At 42.8% G+C, this 25,352-nt stretch overlaps 1 protein-coding gene across 1 annotated transcript in view; it reads left to right on the top strand.

Moving 5' to 3' along the window:
• The window catches only part of LOC108703232 (unconventional myosin-XV-like), a 105,083-nt gene that overhangs the window by 62,878 nt on the left and 16,853 nt on the right, over positions 1-25,352 (top strand). Inside the window, exons 34-54 of the mRNA XM_041578109.1 lie at positions 2,283-2,403; positions 3,033-3,082; positions 3,248-3,421; positions 3,547-3,619; positions 4,831-4,984; positions 5,456-5,588; positions 5,799-5,907; positions 8,126-8,247; positions 8,427-8,486; positions 9,953-10,028; positions 12,747-12,862; positions 12,943-13,061; positions 13,294-13,435; positions 13,712-13,823; positions 15,639-15,844; positions 16,150-16,319; positions 17,645-17,717; positions 18,019-18,091; positions 18,381-18,454; positions 19,404-19,486; positions 19,581-19,711. Coding sequence (XP_041434043.1) covers positions 2,283-2,403; positions 3,033-3,082; positions 3,248-3,421; positions 3,547-3,619; positions 4,831-4,984; positions 5,456-5,588; positions 5,799-5,907; positions 8,126-8,247; positions 8,427-8,486; positions 9,953-10,028; positions 12,747-12,862; positions 12,943-13,061; positions 13,294-13,435; positions 13,712-13,823; positions 15,639-15,844; positions 16,150-16,319; positions 17,645-17,717; positions 18,019-18,091; positions 18,381-18,454; positions 19,404-19,486; positions 19,581-19,711 — 2,371 coding nt within the window. The remainder of the gene's footprint in view (positions 1-2,282; positions 2,404-3,032; positions 3,083-3,247; positions 3,422-3,546; positions 3,620-4,830; positions 4,985-5,455; positions 5,589-5,798; positions 5,908-8,125; positions 8,248-8,426; positions 8,487-9,952; positions 10,029-12,746; positions 12,863-12,942; positions 13,062-13,293; positions 13,436-13,711; positions 13,824-15,638; positions 15,845-16,149; positions 16,320-17,644; positions 17,718-18,018; positions 18,092-18,380; positions 18,455-19,403; positions 19,487-19,580; positions 19,712-25,352) is intronic.

Consider the following 25,352-nt stretch of genomic DNA (forward strand, 5'->3'; position numbering starts at 1 on the left):
TATACCTGCTATCCCACAGTCACACTCCCTTCCCAGAGACTATTATCCCACTGTTACTATAGACACCATCTCTCCCTACTATACCTGCTATACCACAGTCACACTCCCTTCCCAGAGACTATTATCCACTGTTACTATAGGCACCATCTCTCCCTACTATACCTGCTATCCCACAGTCACACTCCCTTCCCAGAGACTATTATCCACTGTTACTATAGACACATCTCTCCCTACTATACCTGATATCCCACAGTCACACTCCCTTCCCAGAGACTATTATCCACTGTTACTATAGACACCATCTCTCCCTACTATACCTGCTATCCCACAGTCACACTCCCTTCCCAGAGACTATTATCCCACTGTTACTATAGGCACCATCTCTCCCTACTATACCTGCTATCCCACAGTCACACTCCCTTCCCAGAGACTATTATCCACTGTTACTATAGGCACCATCTCTCCCTACTATACCTGCTATCCCACAGTCACACTCCCTTCCCAGAGACTATTATCCCACTGTTACTATAGGCACCATCTCTCCCTACTATACCTGCTATCCCACAGTCACACTCCCTTCCCAGAGACTATTATCCCACTGTTACTATAGGCACCATCTCTCCCTACTATACCTGCTATCCCACAGTCACACTCCCTTCCCAGAGACTATTATCCACTGTTACTATAGGCACCATCTCTCCCTACTATACCTGCTATCCCACAGTCACACTCCCTTCCCAGAGACTATTATCCACTGTTACTATAGGCACCATCTCTCCCTACTATACCTGCTATCCCACAGTCACACTCCCTTCCCAGAGACTATTATCCACTGTTACTATAGACACATCTCTCCCTACTATACCTGATATCCCACAGTCACACTCCCTTCCCAGAGACTATTATCCACTGTTACTATAGACACCATCTCTCCCTACTATACCTGCTATCCCACAGTCACACTCCCTTCCCAGAGACTATTATCCCACTGTTACTATAGGCACCATCTCTCCCTACTATACCTGCTATCCCACAGTCCACACTCCCTTCCCAGAGACTATTATCCACTGTTACTATAGGCACCATCTCTCCCTACTATACCTGCTATCCCACAGTCACACTCCCTTCCAGAGACTATTATCCCACTGTTACTATAGGCACCATCTCTCCCTACTATACCTGCTATCCCACAGTCACACTCCCTTCCCAGAGACTATTATCCACTGTTACTATAGGCACCATCCTCCCTACTATACCTGCTATCCCACAGTCACACTCCCTTCCCAGAGACTATTATCCCACTGTTACTATAGGCACCATCTCTCCCTACTATACCTGCTATCCCACAGTCACACTCCCTTCCCAGAGACTATTATCCACTGTTACTATAGGCACCATCTCTCCTACTATACCTGCTATCCCACAGTCACACTCCCTTCCCAGAGACTATTATCCCACTGTTACTATAGGCACCATCTCTCCCTACTATACCTGCTATCCCACAGTCACACTCCCTTCCCAGAGACTATTATCCACTGTTACTATAGGCACCATCTCTCCCTACTATACCTGCTATCCCACAGTCACACTCCCTTCCCAGAGACTATTATCCACTGTTACTATAGGCCACCATCTCTCCCTACTATACCTGCTATCCCACAGTCACACTCCCTTCCCAGAGACTATTATCCACTGTTACTATAGACACCATCTCTCCCTACTATACCTGCTATCCCACAGTCACACTCCCTTCCCAGAGACTATTATCCACTGTTACTATAGGCACCATCTCTCCCTACTATACCTGCTATCCCACAGTCACACTCCCTTCCCAGAGACTATTATCCACTGTTACTATAGGCACCATCTCTCCCTACTATACCTGCTATCCCACAGTCACACTCCCTTCCCAGAGACTATTATCCCCACTGCTATTCTAGCACCATCTTACACTAATATAGCTGAATGAGTGATTCCGGCCAACAGATATCATTCTATGAACACAGCCAAGAACCCAAAGTCACTGAATAGTGGCTGTAAATATTATGATCGCACAGGACACCCTATGATATGTATAGATACCTAAACAGTTGACTGAGCCTGGTGTATGAAGCAGTTTAGCTTACACCCGCTGCTTTTGAATATTCACTGCCACATTGTGTTCTTTGCCCACTGTCACTTGATCCCGGCCTCAGAGCTCAGCATCCTCTCTCAGGTATCACATTCAGCTTAAACCTGCAAAGCACCCACATCCCAGTCACTGACTCCCTCCACATTTGCAGGACCTGGAGAAGTTAACTGCTTTGTCCCAAAAGATGAAGGGCGGTGGAGGGGTGGGAGGAAGAGATGGCAGGGAGGTCCCCAGAGACTCCAACTTTTCTGGCGATGAGCCATACAGTGCTGGTAAGTACAAGGGAGGGATTATATATCCCCTGGGAAGGGTTCATTTCATTTGTATCTTGGGGACATTAATAAACCATAGCACCCTCTTAGTAATGATTTCAATTTCTACCTGAACTGTGATCAAAATATACATTTTAGCATTTTCAGGGATTTGTTGTTTGAAGAAATATTAATTGCTTTTTGTTGTCATAATTTGAAAACAATTTCTAGTGACACTTGGGAGTCAGACTTATTTTAAAATGGCGTGTCAGGTCAGGGGTGCTATACATACTTCCCAAAAGTCCTATTTAGGTGTGCTAGTCATGGATCCATGGGGGACAACAAGGGAGAGCTTTATAGAAATTTATAGAGATTTTAAAACAGATTTCTGGCAATTCTGTAGATGACATGCCAAATGGCGTGACTATTCCACTTTTATTGTGTTTTCTGCAACCATTTCTGATGATAGGAACATCATCTCACTTTACTGCAGCTGCTCATGGAGAAGCAAGTGACTAGAATTATAGTAATCTAACCAATGTCTCTTACAGACAAAGGCAGCTAAAATAAGAATTTCCAAGAATGTTGAACTGTTGTTTCTTATTGCTTCATTATTATTATTATTATAATTATTATTATTCCTTCCTTAGGTTTGGATGCCCAACAGCAAGCCTACATCAACCAACAAGCCATATTGTTGGTAAGCAGCAGCATAAGTTTGGATTTTATTTAATGAATATAAACAAATTAGCTTGCCTTCTGTAGGCAATAATACAAAGCCATTGCAAAGTTCCCTGAAGAGCAAACTTTGTAATGGCCACATTCTGTCCCTATGTGGACATCATCAATATATCTTTCACCTCAGGCTCAGCAGATGACTATGCAGGCCATGGCTATTCAGCAACAGATGGTGAACAATCGTTCTGCTGAAATGATCAACAGACCCAGACTCCGCATGACAGCCCAGCCTGTCCGTTCAAACTCACAACGAGTAACCCCAACAGTGGCACCCATGCCCAGAACTGGGGCTCCATTCCAGGTCATTTGTCCAATTTATTTGTTAATATGTGACATTACTCTGCTTATAAGGTCAATGATAATACCACCTAGAAGTCATTTAGGTTTTGTCTTTCATTTTCCTCATACTGTATCTGTTGTTCACAGAGAAAAGTTGTTTATGGGACTCCAAGTAGGATTCAGAGATCTCCTGCCAGAGAGAGCTCCCAACGCAGACCTGGTGAGATTTCATGCCATCACCATCTTCTCATATTGCATGGTGTTACAGCTTAATAACATCAGTCCTAAACTGCAGCTTTAACTTTTTCTCTATACATCACTTTACAAAATGAGTCTACAAATGATCTAAAGTAGGGCTATCCAATTTTATTCCATGGGGTAGATGTTGCCTTCCAAGGGATTTTATGACCCTCAGTCAGCACAGGGGCTCCACAGGCCTCTTTGTATCACATTATCATTCATTGTTTCACATCATCAATACATTTTCATGTATTTTCCAGGACAGCAAGGGTGTACAGCAATAATTAATGATCTGCATTAGAAACATGCCTGATTGTCTGCCATACAGATAGTTAGAAGCTTAAGGGTGGTGGCACACGCTCCAATTCAGGGATATTAGTCGCCCAGCGACAAATCTCCTCTTCTTCGGGTGACTGATGTCCCTGAAATGCCTTTCCGCTGGCTAGAATGTGAATTGCCGGCGCGATGGCACTTGGATTGCTTCGTTTTCCAAAGTCGCCCACAGTTGCCTCATGAGGAAACTGTGGACGACTTTGGAAAGCCAAAGCAATCCGAGTGCCATCCCGTTGATGATTTACATTATAGCCGGCGGGAAGGCATTTCGGGGACATTAGTCACCAGAAGAAGAGGAGATTTGTTGCTGGGTGACTAATCTCCCTGAATTGGTGCGTGTGCCACCACTTTAGGACTGCAGTAAGATCTCACCTAAAATGATCAGCCCTGGGTGTTAAAGAAGAAGGATTAAAGGAGCTGGACTGGAAAGCCACTAGGCTTTAGGGAGGACTGTCTGCTTTAAAGGAAATGCAGTTATTATAAATTGAAAATGTATTTTTAAAACTATCCTTCATCCAGTATACCAGGGGTCCCCAACCTTATTTCCCGTGAGCCATATTCAAATGTAAAAATAAGTTGGGAGCAACAAAAGCATGATTGGGGTTGGGGATGCTATTTGGTAGTCCCTATGTGCACTGAATCCTACAGGAGGCCTACTTGACAGAACACAATAATATTCAAAAATAAGCACCTGCTTTAAGGCCACTGCGAACAACAGCCAAGGGGTTGGTGAGCAACATGTTTGCGAGCCACTGCTTGGGCATCACTTCACTACATCATCCAAAATCTGATGATCAAATCATGTGTGAGATATAAAAATAAATTCTGGTCCACAATTATATCTCTATCATTTGTTAGTATGGGCAGGTCCATCCAACCCCCACCACCCAGATGACCTTATACAACACTCTGCAATGAATTCTGAGCACCACCCAGAGTCAAGCCACAACAAGAACATACTTAATCGTTATAAGCAACCTGGTGCCATCAGGCAACCAGGACCTGTTGTAAGGTGAGTACAGAACACCCTCAACCAACTGTAGGTCTTCTAGTACAGGAAGATATTCGTGGCACACAATCTGTCCAAGACTGTATAAACCTTATTTTAATACATAATCTAATTTGAACCTAAAACATGGGTTATGGACCCACCATATGGACAGCACTGTCCTATAAAGATTTATTACAACCCTCTTACAGTCACAAACACCATGGTGACACCATGACAGATGTATCATGTTCTTCAGATAAGCTTGGTCAGATGTGAAACATGGACAACCAATGTGGAGAGGAAACATGTAACTAGTCAGAGAGAACCTTTTTTAAACACCATAATTCAATCTATAAGTTTATTTTTCATTCTGTAAGTCCATATAGTGGAATGACAACATCAGACACATGCTGAGTATTTTGTTTTTCAGGAACTGTGTGCATTTAATCCATTTATAGATTTGGCTGATTACTCTTTGTTACCTTCTTACAGAAAGCAACCAGAACATTTTTTCGGTAGAATAATAGATCCACATGAAGAGGCCCTAAATATGCTGAACAGACAGAGGCCAACCCATCTACTCACAAGACCAACACCAGTCTCCAATATGTCTTATGTTCCCAAGGTAACCAACCAGACTTCTCTCTATTGGTCAGGGAAGTTAGGAAATCAAAAACAGATAGAGATTGTACATACTATAGTAATCTACAAACTACAAACATCGGTAACAAAATCCATCAATCGTTTCCATGAAAAAAGAATGACTTTGGATATTGTATATGAACCAGCAGGGTTACAAATAAGTAATGTTCAGGCATGTATTTTTATTATATAGGCACCTAGAGACACTGTGGCCTTTGTAAAGCCTGTTCCTAGCATCAAGACAAAGACACCCGTTGCCAAACCACCAGTAAGCCATGTCAGACCAACTACTGCACCTACAGGTTGGTATATGTTGTTCGCTCTTAACATGTCATGTACTGTATATTCCTTATTGATTTCACTTAAGGAAATAAGTATTAGCAGATGTAATATAATATTGATATCCTAGCATGAGTTAAGGTGGCCATACACGGACAGATAAAGCTGCCGATATCGGTCGTTTGGACCAATTTGACAGCTTATCTGCCCGTGTATGGGGGCTTCCGACGGGTCTTCCCGATCGATATCTGGCCACAATATCGATCGGGAAGGTTTGATTTTTAATCGACCGACCCATCAGAGCCCCTTGGCATATCGTAATTTAATCGTTCGGCCATATGGCCGAACGTTCGAATTACCCCCCGATATGACCATGCCGTTAGTTCCATATCGGGAAAGATCCGCTCGTTTGGCGATGTTGCCAAACAAGCGGATCTTTGAGTCCATAGCCAGCTTTAGTCAATGGCTTAGACCTGTGATGATATCTGAGCTTACAGATTCTTGATATCTGCCAAACGTGATTAGTTTTCCCGGCAGTACTTGTCCCAGGGTCCTAATGTAAGGCTTGGTTTTAATTTGACTACACCTGTCAATGGCACAGTTGCTCAAAGAACAGTCAGGTTGTCCGAGAAACCCTCTTACAAGTCAACTAGGGTCCGTATTGGGGTGGAATTGCTCCGTCACAGATTTTCTAGTGAAACAAAAAGTACAGCGGATTCAAACCCCATAAACAGCGTGACTGTTGACCTGTTTGATTTTAAAGAAGAAGGAAAGTCTTTTTGAACTTATGGGTGCCAAATGTTAGGTACCCCCCAAGTGATTGTATTGACTTACCTGAAACCCCGGGCCGGGGGCATGCCGGGGGCATACCAGTGAGCACCACGGAGTGATCCTCTTCCGTCTTCCTCTTTCTTCAAATTTCCCGGGCCAGACGCAAAGAAAGAGGAAACGGAAGAGGATGACTCAGTGTTGCTTCGCTGGAATAACCCCAGGCCGGTGCAGTTTTCTGCTGATAGGGGAGCCAGCCTGGGGTTTCAGGTAAGTCAATACAATCACTTCGGGGTGCCTAAAATTTGGCACCCCCAAGTGCAAGAACACTTTTCTTCTCCTTTAACATCTGGGGGTTATTTATCAAAATTCGAATGCCAAAAAATCGAAAAATGTTCATTTTTTTTTTTACTATAATATTGAAATTTTAGTGGATAAAAACTAAGATTTTTCAGAATTTATTAAATCCCAAGTCCGACGAAAAAAGTACTCCAACTCAGACCTGTCGAGTTCATGTAGAAGTCAATGGGAGAAGTCCCGAAGATATCCTGATCTGCGCTGGGTTTAATGCAATAATCTGAAGATTTTGTGGTTTTCGGACATCAAAAATTTGCAGTTTTTTGTCGACAAATCCGAAAAAGTCTGAAGTATTCCAATTTTTTTCATGATCTTATTGATTTTTTTTCCCGTACCAGAACTTTTCGGGAAAATTTATTGATAAATAAGGGGAAAAGAATCAGTGCGGATTTGGTCGGAGTAGCTTTCCGGAAATAATGAGATATTTTCAGATTTTGATAAATAACCCCTTGGGGTATATTTATCAAAGAGTGAAGTTAGAGATCACCACAGTCCTCTAGAGTGAAATTCCGCCACTTTCCATTCATTTCTATGGGATTTTGAAAGGCGTATTAATCAAAGGATGAACTTTAACCCATTGATACAGTAAATAATGTTTTAAAAATCCCATAGAAAAGAATGGTGAGTGGCGGAATTTCACTTCAGAGGACTGTGGTGATCTCTATCTTCACTCTTTGATAATGCATGCCAATATGGTCTACCCAGCCCAATAAATATAAAGTTTTGGGAATTCACAGAACTAACTGGTCGCTTGTCTGTTGGGTTGCTACATCTGGCTAATGCATATTCTGTAAGGTGTTTGGCCTTTGGACCCCCTCCCATTAAGATTAAAAAAGTGGCTATTGAATTAAGACTCCGAAAAAGGGTTGCAGTGTTAGTGCTTGATTCCCACAACTTAAGTTATGTAAGAAAAAAATGAAGTTATATAAAGGTAGATATGGTGTGGTGTTACTGCTCCCATAACATTCCCATACATGGGCAGATATTGGCTATTTATCTATTTGAAGGATACTGGGAGCAGGTAACTATTTTGGATTAAACACATTTGATTGATGCTCTTCTGACATAATGGTTGGTGGTTTTCTTCTTACATATCGTGGTGTCTTTGTTCTTCAGTCACTGTTAACCGGGAACTGTCTGAGGAGCAGGAGAACATCCAGACCCAACTGCATCGCCAGTATAGTGAAGAGTATTACACATACACTAATGTTCTGTGGCGGATATATATCAGGAAGGAGGTGAGCAGGGGTTGATCTTTAAAATAAATAAAATGCATGGATATTCTATTTCAGTTACAATATTTGTAGCTATAAAAGAACGCAACTCTTAGAAGTTTATCCCTGGTTGCAGTTGTGATCAACAAAATGATGTTCGGCTTTGGAGTACAATAGCTCAGACCTTTATCTTTTTATTGCAGGTATTTTATCCTAGAGACAGTTTTAACAACCCCCTGACCCTTGATCTTATCTTCAAGCAGGTGAGACACTTGTGATTTTAAGGGCAGAGACACATGTGGAGATTCGGGGGGATTTAGTTGCCCGGCAACAGATCGCCTCTTCTTTGGGCGACTAATCTACCCAAACTTCCTTCCTGCCAGCTACAATCTAAATTGCCGGTGGGATGGCACTCGGAGTGATTCGTTTTCCGAAGTCGCCCAAAGTTGCATCCCGAGGAATCTTAGGGCGACTTCGCAAAACGAAGCTCTCCGAGGGCCATCCCGCCTGCGATTATCTCCCCATATCTCCACGTGTGTCTCTGCCCTTATGGGTTTTTTGTTCTAGGGGTGCTACAACCTACAATTTTAGGCAGTAAAGTCTACAATGTTTGTAATCAACTTCCATGTCCTACAGTCTGCTGTATCTGCATTGTGCTGTGGTGCTCATTTAGATAAGGGTGAAGCAACACAAGTAAAGCCATGGTTATCCACCAAAGGATACTATCCATATGCCATTGGCTTAAAGGGATTCTGTTATGATTTTTATGGTGTAGTTTCTATTTCTAAATTACACTGTTTACACTGCATATAATTCACTCTACCATATAACATTTCATTCCCGAACAAACAAGTGAATTTTTTAAGTTGTAATATTGGTGTGTAGGTGCATCTCAGGTCATTTGCTTTCAGAATGAGCCAGTACTTCACAATGAAACTGCTTTCAGACAGGCTGTTGTTCCTCCTACTCAATGTAACTGAGAGCGTCGCAGTGGAACTTGGATTTTTACTATTGAGTGCTGTTTTTACATCTACCAGGGAACTGCTATCTGGTTACCTTCCCATTGTTCTGCTGATGGGGGGAAAGGGAGGGGGTGATATCACTCCAACTTGCAGTAGAGCAGTAAAGAGTGACTGATGTCTATCAGAACACATGTCACATGCCTGGGGGCAGCTGGGAAACTGACAATATGTCTAGCCCCATGTCAGATTTCAGAATTAAATTATAAAAAAAATCCGTTTAAAAAATGAATTCCAGAGCAGAAGTCTGCTGGAGCAGCACTATTGACTGAGGCATTTTGAAAAAAACATGTTTTCCAGTGACAGTGTCCCTTTAAAGGAGAAGGAACGTCAAGTGCCAAATGTTAGGCACCCCCAAGTGATTGTATTTACTTACCTGAAACCCCAGGCCGGTGCTCCTATCAGCAGAAAACTGCACCGGCCCGGGGTTATTCCAGCGAGCACCATGGAGCGATCCTCTTCCGTCTTCTTCTTGCTTCAAATTTCCCAGGGCAGACGCATGCGCAGTAGAACGAAATAGCGACTTTTTAGTTAAAGTCCAGCCTTTACCTATACTACACATGCTAGAAGAAAGAAGAAGCCGGAAGAGGATCGATCCGTGGTGCTGCTTAGTATAACCCCGGGCCGGTGCAGTTTTCTGCTAATAGGGGTTTCAGGTAAAGAAGACTTGTCTTAATAATTCCTTCTCCTTTTTGTCTCTCAATGTGAAGATTATCAATGACACCCTCACAGAGAACTGCATCAGGATATCCAAGGAAGAGAGGCAAAAGATGAGGTCCCTACTAGGTGAGACTAAAACCAAGCCACATGCCATAAACTGTCTTTGTAAATAGAGGAGCTTCTATAAGGGTGACGCATGTAAAGTCTTAACTTTAAAAAGTATTTGCACCTTTGTGTATTTTTTATGAATTGCAATAGTGTGAGTAGAGCTGCTTAGTATCTTAGTGTATGTTACTTGTCCCCTCCTTTTAGAACTGAACTGTTTTTGGAGAAATGAACCCTGCTGACGAGAAGATTCAGGGACGGCGACAAATCGTATCTTCTTCAGGCGACTAATATCCCAGAACTGCCTCCCGACTAGAATGTAAATCGCCCGTGGGATGGCACTCGGAGTGCCTCGTTTTCTGAAGTCGCGCGAAGTTTCCTTCGGAAAACGAAGCTTTCTGAGTGCCATCCCGTTGGCGATTTAGATTCTAGCCGGCGGGAAGGCTATTCAGGGAGAATAGTCGCCCCAAGAAGACGCCATTTGTCGACGGGCGACTAATCCCCCCCGAATCTCCACGTGTGTCTCTGCCCATAAGGGTAGTCCAATACAGTTTTTCTTCACCACATCACTTACTTCTTCCTGGGTGCATCCACTCCCCAGCTGCCTCCAAGTCAGACAAATTCCTTATCTTGAATAACGGGATATGAAGCACACAATCCTTTGCCTTTAAAACATTTTATTACAGTGGAAAAGTAACACAAGCTTTCGGGGAAAAAAAACCCTTCCTCAGGTGCATTACACACAAGGGGGAAGATTTATCAAGGGTCGAAGTGAATTCGAGGGAATTTTCGAAGTAAAAAAATTTGAAATTCAAAGTAATTTTTTGGATACTTCACCATCAAATAGGATACTACGACTTCAATTCGAAGTAAAATTCGACCATATAATAATCGAAGTACTGTCTCTTTAAAAAAACTTCGATTTCAATACTTCGCCAAATTAAACCTGCCGAAGTGCTATGTTAGCCTATGGGGACCTTCTAGAGCATTTTTCTATGTTTTTGGAAGCCGAAGTAAAATCATTTGATCGATCGCTGAAATCCTTCGCATCATTCGATCCGAAGGATTTAATCGTTCAAACGAAAGATTTAACTTCGACCGCAGGATACCGAAATTCGATGAAAAAAACGTTGATATTCGAAGGCGAAGTATTCCAATTCGATGGTCGAATTTCGAAGTATTTTTGACCCTTGATAAATCTGCCCCTAAGTGAACCTCATGCATTAAGTACCCTTACATCATGTGACTGATCACCAATTTCATTAACCCCTTCATTAAGTCCTTATTCCATTGTCATACAGTCTCAATTTGTTTTAGGTGCAGAATTCAATACCTGTAATAAATAAATAAATAGTTAATCTCAATTAAGAACCCAGTTAATACATCATACAAATCAATCCAATCTCAGAGTCTTTACATTATTCTGTTATAAAAAAACATTGCAAACTAAAATGTATATGTTGAAATGCCCATGTGGACTAAAATACATAGGGCAGACGAGTAGATCCATTAAGACTCGGTTAAATGAACATAAAAGTAAAATAAGTAATTATACAGTAGAGTTGAAGAAAGAAATAAACAGGAAGAAAAGAGACAGAATTTCTGAATTATCAGTAGCTAAGCATTTTTTTCACACTAAACACACAGGGGCACATTTACTATGGATCGAAGTAAAATCCTTCGACTTCGAAGTCGAAGGATTTACCGCATTTCCTTCGTTCGTACGATCGAAGGAAAAATCGTTTCATCGAACGATTAAATCCTTCGAATCAAATGATTCGAAGGATTTTAATCCATCGATCGAGCGTTTTTCCTACGATCAAAAAAAGCTAGGAAAGCCTATGGGGACCTTCCCCATAGGCTAACATTGATGCTCGGTAGGTTTTAGGTGGCGAAGTAGGTGGTTGAAGTTTTTTTTAAAGAGACAGTACTTCGACTATCGAATGGTCGAATAGTCGAAAGATGTAAAGGCTCTGAGATTGGATTGATTTGTATGATGTATTAACTGGGTTTTTAATTGAGGTGAACTATTTATTTATTTATTGCAGGTATTGAATTATCACCTAAAACAAATTGAGACTTATGGCAATGGAATAAAGACTTTTTTGTATCAAGATGTTAAGGGGTTAATGAAATTGGTGATCAGTCACATGATGTAAGAGTACTTAATGCATGAGGTTCACATAGTGTGTAATGCACCTGAGGAAGGGGTTTTCCCCGAAAGCTTGTGTTACTTTTCCACTGTAATAAAATGTTTTAAAGGCAAAGCCTGAGGATGGTGCCCTTAATGGTGTCAGAAGAACAGCCCATAAGCACAAAATATGGGAAAACAGAATCCCGCAGACAATGAAGTTCTACAGGAAGTCTGTAACAACTTATGTTGGAGACAAGACAGTTGTATCCAGTTAAAAACCTTTTAGGATTTAACCAGTGATCTAGTCCAGCCCCATCCTAAGCATCTGATTTCATGGAATCAGATGTAAACTAACAGGTATCAGGTACAAATGTCTGCCCTTAGGAGTGTTTCTAAGACATGCAAATCTCTTAAGTTGGCCATACAGATAATGGATAAGATCCATTCAATTAGCAATATGGTCGACCAAGCTGATCTTTGCACAATTTGACCATCCAGATGGCCCAAATCTAAACGATCAAATCATTTGGCCTCCAAGCCATTCGCTGCATTGACCCATTGTGATTACTACTGCTAAAGTAATGCCTTACCGTTGTCTTGAGCAGCTGGTTTTAGGTTGGACTCCATCAATGCCATTGCTGATGAAAGTGTGAAAAAAAAGATTGTCACGGTTGCCAGGGAGGAGCTGGAGGTATACTTCTCACGCCTTTTCCCGGCTGCGGTAAGTCACAGGAAGAAGTCATCTAAAATAGTAGGCCAAAGTCTATAAGGAACTCATGACTGTCTCTATCATCTGTATAGGGAAGTGAGGGCACAGGTGTTCAGTTCCTCGGAGTGTCGCATGTTGGGATAAAACTACTTAAGTTGCTGAAGAGAAGTGGTTCCACCCCTGAGCAGCTCAGAGTCTTAAGAAGTTACAGGTAGGATGGACAGACAGACATAATGTGATATTTATTTTAAGAATTATTATTTCTTCTTTCTTCTTACTTAACTGCAAAAATCACATTTGATTGGTTGCCAATTAGTTACTGCCCAGGGACAAATCAATTTCATGGATGGGGCTTGCTTTATGATAACGTTTCCATGTCATTCTGCAAATAGGAAACATTAAAAACGCCCTAAAAAAGCGCTGTTTCTATATTTCCCTTACAGTTACACAGACATCATGTTTGTAACTGTCCTCTCCAAAAATATGCTGGAGTTCAACCTGACCAATGAGAAGCTCGTCTTGTTTTCATCGCGCTCAAGTCAGGTGAAGACCATGATAGACTGCTTCCTGACGGAACTGAAGAAGGTATGATTGGTGGCAGATGCTTCTGTTGAGAACATCCAAAGGACATGTTGCCAAACTTGTAAACTGTGCACAAGTTACAGCTATTGTGCACTGCAATGTGGATAAAAAAATGGCGATTTGTGCCAGTATTTAGTGTTAAATATAGGGCTTTTTGAACATTTTCCATAAAACTCCTAAATTAGGGACCCAGACCACTAGCTGAGGAAGTTTAGTAAGACACAACATGCCTGTACAAGCCTTTGCAACCAAGTGAATGGATTATCTTTGTGTTTCCAGGATTCAAACTATGTTGTTGCAGTGCAAAATTATGTGACGGAAGATAAGTCTTTTCTGAGTTTTCATAAAGGAGACATTATCCGTCTCCAGGCATTAGATGGACTTGAGAAAGGTCAGTAATCTTGTAACTCCTTAGCTCTGATTGGATCTTGGAGAAATCAAATGTCCAGATTTGGTTGGAGTAGTTTGTCCTATGCTAAATGGAGCATAGGCACACGAGAATAGGAGAGGTGGTGCAACTTCTCCTCACTTTCTCACAGATCTTCTCCTTGAGGTCATTGGCCTGTCTGATTATCCACATGGCCTCAAATTTACAGGCTCATTGGTCAGATATGTTGGCCCTATATGGCAACCTTAAAAATGCAATTAATATTGTGTTGCGATATCTTTGATTATAGACGTTTAACCATCCATGATCAATTCTATAGCAATGCATCATCAGTTGCATTCTTAAGGTGACCGTATGGGGCCACACACATATTTATTTCACCTTTATTTGTCAGCCTACAAGCTTTGACGCCATGTGGATGATCAAACCTGACCTATATGTATGTCTGTAAAGGGCAAGCGTTGCCTAGTTATATATATATCATAAACCAAATATCATAAACCAAAATCAAACCATGCTCATAAAGTACAGGTATAGGACCTGTTATCCAGTTGCGACCTGGGGTTTTCCGAAAACCGGATCTTTCCATACTTAGGTTCATGCCCTAAGTCTTCTATAAAATCATGCAAACATAAAATAAACCCAATAGGCTGGTTTTGCTTCCAATAAGGACTAATTATATCTTAGTTGAGATCAAGTACACGCTACTGTTTTATTATTACACAGAAAAAGAAATAATTTTAAAAAATTTGGATTATTTGGATAAAATGGATTCTATGGGAGATGGACTTTCGGAGCATTCTGGATAATGGGTTTCCAGATAACAGCTCCTATACCTGTACCATAATCCTGTAAATTTGTCCATTCTGTGCCACAGGCATTATATAACCCACAATCCATCCATACTACAGGCCCCCTTTTCTGCACTGCCACTTCCATGATTGGGATATGCTGCTCTGTAAACCTTTCATTTGGTAAAGCCACAAAACCTAATTTTTCTGCGCTAACCTGTAATGTTAATTCCCATGCTGCAATATGGATGCCGGACAGGTCAAAACTATGGCTTTGTTGTAAGAAAGAAGGTGATGTATTTGGAGGAACTTAAACATGGCACTCAGGACTTTGGTGGGTGTTTTGACATGTTCCTGCGTTCTTTTATATCCATCTATGAAAAAATATCTATCTGTGAAAAGCTGCACCTGGCATGTGTTACTGTTTCACTCTGTGTGTATTTCACTCTATATGGCTTGCATGGGATAATTTTAGCCAATCAATATGTTGGTCTATCCCAGGGCTCTCCAACCTTTTATACCTGTGAGCCACATTCAAATGGAAAGAGAGTTGGGGAGCAACACAAGTATGAAAAAAAAATCCTGGGGGTGCCAAATATGGGCTGTGATTGGCTATTTGGTAGCCACAATGTAGACTGGTAGCCTACAGGAGGTTCTGTTTAGAAGTAGATCTTGTTTTTATACAACCTCTAAGGCAGAAATTAAAAAATAATCACCTGCTTTGAGGCCACTGGGAGCAACATCCAAGATGTTGGTGAGCAACATGTTGCTCACGAGCCACTAGTTGGGGATCACTGGTCTATCCTATGGTATACATGTTGTTTTATAAGCTTACAGGCTTTTCACCACCAAAGTAAAGCTTTACATTAATGGAAACAGATTATTGGTTCAAAAAATATCAACTAATAAACTGATAGGGGAGCTATGGTAAATAAAGTACATCTTCATGGCATATTCTGTGTAACCTTTCCTTTTGCTGTGCCACGTTGTGTGGATCTCTGGTAGGAAGTTTGTTTGTTTCCTGCAGGATGGAAGTTTGGTGCCATACATAGCCGTGCAGGCCTCTTACCAGCAGAGTGTGTGCAACCAGTGGCCGCTCCAGACTTTGTCAATCTCCCAGCTGATAGGAAGGAAGAGCCACGAAACCGGCAGAGCAGGGCTGCAGCATCAGCAGCGGTGGCCGTGGCGGTCGCATCTACAGCTGTCGCTCATGAATTTGACAGAAAGATGGATGTAAGTGGAGTCTATAGATCCATTACTCATTGCTCTATTTATCAGGACCTAATCTTGCATGTAGTCAACAGTTTGGTCCCATGCACCTATGGATCCGCTAGCAGTTAGGTCAACAAAAATGGTATAAAACCAATAAGATCCTGAATCAGGGATTTCAAAAATTCTAAAGGCAATCTTTTGCCATTAAAGCAAAGGTATCTTCATCATCTTAAAGTCAAAGTACAACATGCTGGTTTTATAAACAAATATTTGTGAATGCATTTGATAAGGTCCTCTCCTTGTGATTGACTCCATGTCCCTTCCAGGGTTCTCCTACCCCCAGCGAATACGCAGAGAGTTTGGACGAATATACAGACCCTAACACGTCAGAGATTATGCTTCAAGGAAGTCCGTACAACATGGTGGAATTTGCCAAGAAGTACTTTAGAGAGGGTCAAAGGCTGGCCGCACAAGATAAGTCTCAGAAGATGTCAGGGTACGAAAAATGTCAGTGCCAATGAATAGTCCCCATGGACCTTTTAAAGAATGCATGTTTTTATGACAGCCTGTGGCCCACCACCCACAGTTCAGCCATCCCCTTATCTCCATATACTGTTTAATTCGTTTCACTTTCTAAAGACCATACAGTGCATCACTGTGTTTGTTTTTGAATTGCTCATTGTGTTAAGTTGACTTTGGTGAGCCCAAGGTGTGTCAGTCAGGCCTTCTTGAATGGGCTTGAAAGTTTGGAGCAAACAGGGATACCAAAACATTGCAGAGAATTCCATAGGCAAATGGAAATACAAGAGAAATCAAGCTATTGATTTCTGACCATCTAGCCTTCACTCCTCTTCTCCACCCATGACCTCTTCCCTTTCTTGGCTTGATTTCTCTTGCATCTCCTTCTCTTCTCTACCCATCACTTCTTCCCTTTCTTGACTTTATTTCTCTTGACTTTGAAAAACCCCTGGTGTGTCATTCAGGCCTTCTTGAAGGGGGCTTGAAAGTTTGGAGCAAACAGGGATGCCAAAACATTGCAGAGAATTCCTCAGGCAAACGGAAATACAAGACAAATCAAGCTCTTAACCTTCTAGACTTCATTCCTCTTCTCCACCCATGACCTCTTCCCTTTCTTGACTTGATTTCTCTTGCATCTCCTTCTCTTCTTCACCCATGACCTCTTCCCTTTCTTGACTCGATTTCTTTTGACTTTGGAGAACCCGAGGTGTGTCAGTCAGGCTTTCTTGAAGGGGGCTTGAAAGTTTGGAGCAAACAGGGATACCAAAACATTGCAGAGAATTCCATAGGCAAATGGAAATACAAAGCAAATCAAGCTCTTGCATCTCCTTCTCTTCTTCACCCATGACCTCTTCCCTTTCTTGACTTGATTTCTTTTGACTTTGGAGAACCCGAGGTGTGTCAGTCAGGCCTTTTTGAAGAGGGCTTGAAAGTTTGGAGCAAACAGGGATGCCAAAACATTGCAGAGAATTCCTCAGGCAAATGAAAATACAAAGCAAGTCAAGCGCTTGACCTTCTAGCCTTCACTCCTCTTCTCCATCCATGACCTTTTCCCTTTCTTGACTTGATTTCTCTTGCATCTCCTTCTGCCTTCAACAACCTCATATTCCAGTTGTGTCCTAAACTGATTGATTATAAATACATGGCAGTGGTTCCCTCTAGTTATTCTAAAAATGTTGCTAACTTTTGTAGGTTTCCTCCTATCTTCTCAAGATCAGGTTGAGCACTATATGGTCTTTAGAATCTTAAATACTTTTAAGTGACTGGAATCTTGATTTCTGATATATTTCTTTTTCTTTCCAGTGACTCTAGTAAACAGGGTTCGAAGAAGAGCAAAGAGCCCAAAGATCTCGAGGAGATGCTAAAATTCACTAAGGTGACTAGAGGCCGGGGCTTTGGTATATGGGGAATGATCCATAGAGCTCATTCAGTCATTATATAGTATAGGTATATTAATGATAAAGGAAAGGGGTGAGGCAAGGGGGGTTAAAAGGGGAAATGTTTGAGCATTAAGCCCAGCCTAGGGGTGCAGGATCTGAAATCTGGTGGCAGGTTTTAAGATATATACTGTATGATGAAGGAGGTCCCCTCTCCCACAGAACTTACATTCATACATACCCAGATATGGAGAAAGCAATACTTAGTAAGAGACATTACTGGCATTTCTCTCTTTGCAGACTCCCATTCAGGAGTCACTCATTGAGTTCAGTGACGGAAGCATGAACAGAATCGCAGCTGATGTCTTCACAGGTAAGACAGGGTGTGGCCCTCTAAACAAAAGGCACCCCTGGGTTCCATTTATGTAGAAATGGGAGATAGGACTCTAGATGTTGTAACATTCATTAGGGTCTATATTTTACGGTTCATATACAACCGCAAGTGCAGCCCATATCCTGATTTTAATAGTAATTAAAGTTAAAAATAACTTTAAAACCAGAGAGAAAGTGGAATGAATGTATATTGGGAAGTTGCTTAGAATTGCCATTTCTTTCATTATGTAAAAAACACTTTAAAAAAAATAAATCTGTGTCTCCTGCAGGCATCATGAAGTTCATGGGAGATCTGCCTCTGAAAGGACAGTCTGAATTGGATGCCGTCTATTCAGTCCTAAAGGTCAGTAGGAATATCCTATAAGTCATGGCTGTGTAACGAACCTGCAATTCATATAGCTAAAAAGAAAAATATATATCAGGAACGTTTTAATCTGCAACCTCTGATCTGACTGGTCATGCCCAGAAACCCCACCTTCTTCAGGCACAGTTTAGCGCCATTTCGTGCATATCGTGGAGCTCAATTATCTCTGACTGTCCACTTCCCATGGCCCTCTTATTGTTTTATAATGGGTTCACAATCTGTTTGATCTATGGCATCTCTATGCACAGTAGAACATTTCTACTATGGAGAGTTCTACAGCTTTGTTTGTGTGAACAGCATGCCAGGTGTTCCTCTGTACCAGTAACATTTCAGCAGGAACAGCCCCTAAGTTTGCTCATAGTCTGTATAGAGAGAAACCATAAAACTATGGCAGCATAGGTATTCCCTGTATTAAGCACAATTCAGCAGGAACATGCCCTAAGTTTGCTCATAGTCTGTACAGAGAGATCCGATAAAACTATAGCAGCATAGGTATTCCCCTGTACTAAGCACAATTCTGCAGGAACAGCCCCTAGGTTTGCTCATAATCTGTACAGAGAGATCCCATAAAACTATGACAGCATAGTTATTCCCTGTACTAAGCACAATTCTGCAGGAACAGTCCCTTAAGTTTGCTCATAGTCTGTACATAAAACTATAACAGCATAGGTGTTCCCCTGTACTAAGTACAATTCAGCAGGAACAGCCCCTAAGTTTGCTCATAGTCTGTACAGAGAGATCCCATAAAATAAGCCAGCATAGTTCTGCAAGAAAGTATTAGTGTATAGTGGTCCCTTTACAAGAAGGAATCGTAGATTGGGGTTACAAGGACTAGTAATTGGAAAAGTCAATATCAAGACCAGAGCAGGTTTCTCAAGCAGGGAATGGTCCTCCTCACAAACTGAGCATCAGTTCTGTGTGATTGCAGCTCTGTGGGGAACATGAAGTCATGAAGGATGAGGGCTACTGCCAGATCATGAAGCAGATCACGGACAACACCAGCAGCAACACGTGAGTGATCATGCCTTATATACAGTGATTCAGTCATGCTTATGGCTCAGCTGTAGAATGGCCTCAGGCCCTCATACCATTCTGTGTTATACAGGGACAGCTGCCAGCGAGGGTGGAGGCTTCTCTTCATCCTTACGGCCTACTATAAGTGCTCAGAAGTGCTGAAGCCTTACCTCTTCAATTTCCTCCAAGATACATGCAGGAGCCCCGGGTTGCACTACCAAGGTAAGGCCTATCCACTAGAGATGTCGCGAACTGTTCGCCGGCGAACTTGTTCGCGCGAACATCGGGTGTTCGCGCTCGCCGGAAGTTCGCGAACGTCGCGCGACGTTCGCCATTTTGGGTTCGCCATTGTTGGCGCTTTTTTTTGCCCTCTCACCCCAGACCAGCAGGTACATGGCAGCCAATCAGGAAGCTCTCCCCTGGACCACTCCCCTTCCCTATAAAAACCGAAGCCCTGCAGCGTTTTTTCACTCTGCCTGTGTGTGCTGAAGAGATAGTGTAGGGAGAGAGCTGCTGCCTGTTAGTGATTTCAGGGACAGTTGAAAGTTTGCTGGCTAGTAATCGTTTTGATACTGCTCTGTTATTGGAGGGACAGAAGTCTGCAGGGGTTTGAGGGACATTTAAGCTTAGGTAGCTTTGCTGGCTAGTAATCTACCTTCTACTGCAGTGCTCTGTATGTAGCTGCAGTGGGCAGCTGTCCTGCTTCTGATCTCATCTGCTGACTGCTGCAATAACAGTAGTCCTTGTAAGGACTGCTTTTATTTATTTTTTTGTTGTTTTACTACTACTACTACTACTACTATAAGAGCCCAGTGCTATTAGTCTAGCAGTGTTGGGGAGTGGGACTGGTGTGCTAATCTGCTGCTCCTAGTAGTTCAGCAGCACCAACTTTAATTTTTTTTTTTAATATTAATTTTTTTTTATTTTACTTTTTTCTATTTTACTACCGCTGTAGTAGTGTATAAGTTGACCTTTTAGGCATTATTTGCCCTGTAGGCATTATTTGCACACTGTTTTCTTCAACCCGCCATCTAGCTGTGTGACCTTGTTCACATTCTGTCTAAATATCCATAATATTACCGTCTCCAGAAAAAACACCGGAGTGACTTTTTTCAAGCAGCCATAATATATTTTACGTAATCCGTATCCACCGCTGTAGTAGTGTATACGTTGACCTTGTAGGCATTATTTGCACAGTGTTTTCTTCAACCCGCCATCTAGCTGTGTGAGCTTGTTCACATTTTGTCTAAATATTGATAATATTATCGTCTCTAGAAAAACCACTTGAGTTACTTTTTTTCAAGCAGCATTCATATATTTTACGTAATCCGTATCCACCGCTGTAGTAGTGTATACGTTGACCTTGTAGGCATTATTTGCACACTGTTTTCTTCAACCCGCCATCTAGCTGTGTGACCTTGTTCACATTCTGTCTAAATATCCATAATATTACCGTCTCCAGAAAAAACACCGGAGTGACTTTTTTCAAGCAGCCATAATATATTTTACGTAATCCGTATCCACCGCTGTAGTAGTGTATACGTTGACCTTGTAGGCATTATTTGCACACTGTTTTCTTCAACCCGCCATCTAGCTGTGTGACCTTGTTCACATTCTGTCTAAATATCCATAATATTACCGTCTCCAGAAAAAACACCGGAGTGACTTTTTTCAAGCAGCCATAATATATTTTACGTAATCCGTATCCACCGCTGTAGTAGTGTATACGTTGACCTTGTAGGCATTATTTGCACACTGTTTTCTTCAACCCGCCATCTAGCTGTGTGACCTTGTTCACATTCTGTCTAAATATCCATAATATTACCGTCTCCAGAAAAAACACCGGAGTGACTTTTTTCAAGCAGCCATAATATATTTTACGTAATCCGTATCCACCGCTGTAGTAGTGTATACGTTGACCTTGTAGGCATTATTTGCACACTGTTTTCTTCAACCCGCCATCTAGCTGTGTGACCTTGTTCACATTCTGTCTAAATATCCATAATATTACCGTCTCCAGAAAAAACACCGGAGTGACTTTTTTCAAGCAGCATTCATATATTTTACGTAATCCGTATCCACCGCTGTAGTAGTGTATACGTTGACCTTGTAGGCATTATTTGCATAGTGTTTTCTTCAACCCGCCATCTAGCTGTGTGAGCTTGTTCACATTTTGTCTAAATATTGATAATATTATCGTCTCTAGAAAAACCACTTGAGTTACTTTTTTTCAAGCAGCATTCATATATATTACGTAATCCGTATCCACCGCTGTAGTAGTGTATACGTTGACCTTGTAGGCATTATTTGCACACTGTTTTCTTCAACCCGCCATCTAGCTGTGTGACCTTGTTCACATTCTGTCTAAATATCCATAATATTACCGTCTCCAGAAAAAACACCGGAGTGACTTTTTTCAAGCAGCCATAATATATTTTACGTAATCCGTATCCACCGCTGTAGTAGTGTATACGTTGACCTTGTAGGCATTATTTGCACACTGTTTTCTTCAACCCGCCATCTAGCTGTGTGACCTTGTTCACATTCTGTCTAAATATCCATAATATTACCGTCTCCAGAAAAAACACCGGAGTGACTTTTTTCAAGCAGCCATAATATATTTTACGTAATCCGTATCCACCGCTGTAGTAGTGTATACGTTGACCTTGTAGGCATTATTTGCACACTGTTTTCTTCAACCCGCCATCTAGCTGTGTGACCTTGTTCACATTCTGTCTAAATATCCATAATATTACCGTCTCCAGAAAAAACACCGGAGTGACTTTTTCAAGCAGCCATAATATATTTTACGTAATCCGTATCCACCGCTGTAGTAGTGTATACGTTGACCTTGTAGGCATTATTTGCACACTGTTTTCTTCAACCCGCCATCTAGCTGTGTGACCTTGTTCACATTCTGTCTAAATATCCATAATATTACCGTCTCCAGAAAAAACACCGGAGTGACTTTTTTCAAGCAGCATTCATATATTTTACGTAATCCGTATCCACCGCTGTAGTAGTGTATACGTTGACCTTGTAGGCATTATTTGCACACTGTTTTCTTCAACCCGCCATCTAGCTGTGTGTATTATCGTTTCCAGAAAAACCAACTGAGTTTTTGTTGTTGTTGTTGTTGTTTTTTTAAAAATAATGCCAGGCAAAGGCAGGCCGCCACGCAGAGGCCGTGCTAGGGGCCGTGCTGCTATGCAATCCTGTGGCCCTAGCAAATTGCCCAGTTTTAAAAAGCCAATGACCCTGAACTCCCAAAATGCTGAAGAGGTAGTTGACTGGCTTACACAGCACACCCCATCCTCTACCGTTTCTAACTTTACCACAACATCCTCCTCATCCTCCACTGCTATGGCCACCCCACGTAACACTTCCTCCACCACCGGTGCCCCTTCTTCACTGGGGTCAGAGGAGTTATTTTCCCATGAGTTTCTTGAACTGAGTAATGCGCAACCATTATTGCCAGAAGAAGATGAAGGAGATGAGGACCTTACACCAGATTTAATTCTGGCAGAGAACACGATAGAGATGGACATAATGAGTGATGAGGAGGAGGTCCCCGCTGCTGCTTCCTTCTGTGATGTGTCAGAAGAAATTGATGCATCTGAGGAGAATGATGATGAGGAGATTGATGTTTTGTGGGTGCCTAGTAGAAGAGAGCAAGAGGAGGGTAGTTCAGATGGAGAGACGGAGAGTCAGAGAGGCAGTAGGAGAATAAGACTTAGAAGAAGCAGGGAGGACAGCCCGCAGGGATCAGTAGGGCAACAACATGTATCGGCACCTGTGTTCAGCCGGCCAACGCACCCGCCATTGCCGCCAATGCCGCCAACTTCTACTGTTACCGCCAGATCGCACACTTCCAAAAAGTCAGCAGTGTGGGATTTTTTTAATGTGTGTGCCTCTGACAAAAGCATTGTAATTTGCAATGAGTGCAGTCAGAAACTGAGCCTTGGTAAGCCCAACAGCCACATAGGTACAACTTCTATGCGAAGGCACATGAGCGGCAAGCACAAAGCACTTTGGGAGCAACACCTCAAAGGCAACAGGCAAACTAAAAGCCACACTCCTTCTGGTCACACTCCTACTGCTCTACCTCTGCTCTCCTTGACCCGTCTGAACCACCCTCCACTCCGCCTTCCACCTTGACCACCTGTTCCCATTCCCAGTCATCTGCCACCAACCAAGTTTCTGTGAAGGCCATGTTTGAGCGTAAGAAGCCAATGTCTGACTGTCACCCCCTTGCCCGGCGTCTGACAGCTGGCTTGTCTGCACTCTTAGCCCGCCAGCTTTTACCATACCAGCTGGTGGACTCTGAGGCCTTCCGCAAATTTGTAGCAATTGGGACACCGCAGTGGAAGGTACCCAGCCGCAATTTTTTTTCTAAAAAGGGAATACCACACCTGTACCAACATGTGCAGAGCCAAGTTACCGCATCTCTGTCACTTAGTGTTGGGCCAAAGGTCCATATGACTACTGACGCATGGTCCTCCAAGCATGGTCAGGGCAGGTATGTCACCTACACTGCCCACTGGGTGAACTTGGTAATGGCTGGGAAGCAGGGAATGGGTAGCTCAACAACAACAGTGGAGTTGGTGTCACCGCCACGGATTGCACGCGGTTCTGCCACCACCTCTACTCCTCCATCGCTCTCTACCTCGTCTTCTTCTTCTTCTTACTCTGCTGCTGGGTCCTCCTTCTCCTCCTCCACACCTGTGCACCCCCAGCTCCCCCTAGGCTATTCGACGTGCCAGGTACGCCGTTGTCACGCTGTCTTGGGGATGACGTGCCTGGAAAGCAAAAACCATACCGGATCTGTACTCCTGTCATCTCTGCAGTCACAGGCCGATCGGTGGCTGACCCCACACCAACTGCAGATCGGAAAAGTGGTGTGTGACAATGGAAGCAATCTGTTGGCAGCGTTGAGACTAGGCAATTTAACACATGTGCCCTGCATGGCACATGTGTTAAATTTAATAGTCCAACGTTTTGTCTCCAAGTACCCAGGATTCCAGGACGTTCTCACCCAGTCCAGAAAGGTGTCGGCCCATTTCAGACGTTCCTACACAGCCATGGCACGCCTTGCTGACATTCAGCAGCGCTACAACATGCCAGTCAGGCGTTTGATTTCTGACAGCCAGACTCGCTGGAATTCAACGCTCCTTATGTTGGAACGTCTGCTGCAACAACAAAGGGCCGTCAACGAGTACCTTTTTGAACTGGGTGGTAGGACTGGATCTGCACAGCTGGGGATTTTTTTCCCCCGTTACTGGGTGCTTATGCGCGATGCCTGCAGGCTCATGCGACCTTTTGAAGAGGTGACAAATATGGTCAGTCGCACCGAAGGCACCATCAGCGACCTAATACCCTTCGCTTTCTTCCTGGAGCGTGCCGTGCGACGAGTGACAGATGAGGCTGTAGACCAGCGTGACGAGGAGCTGGAAGCGCACGATTTCTGGTCGGAATCACCAGAACGAACCCAGGCACCTGCTGCAACGCAGGGAGAGGTGCCAGAAGTGGAGTCAGAGGAGGAAGGTGGCTTTGTGGAGGAGGAGGAGGAGGACCAACAGGAGCAGGCTTCCCAGGGGGCTAGTGGTGACCTTTTGGGGACCCCTGGTCTTGTACGTGGCTGGGGGGAGGAGACCGTGGATGATGCAGTCCTTGATAATGAGGAAGCGGAGATGGATAGCTCTGCATCCAACCTTGTGAGAATGGGGTCTTTCATGCTGTCATGCCTGTTGAAGGACCCCCGTATCAAGAGGCTTAAGGAGAAGGACCTGTACTGGGTCGCAACGCTACTAGACCCTCGGTACAAGCATAAAGTGTCAGAAATGTTACCAACATACCACAAGTC

The sequence above is a fragment of the Xenopus laevis genome, chromosome 9_10S, assembly GCF_017654675.1.
Source record: "Xenopus laevis strain J_2021 chromosome 9_10S, Xenopus_laevis_v10.1, whole genome shotgun sequence".
Lineage (NCBI taxonomy): Eukaryota > Metazoa > Chordata > Amphibia > Anura > Pipidae > Xenopus > Xenopus laevis.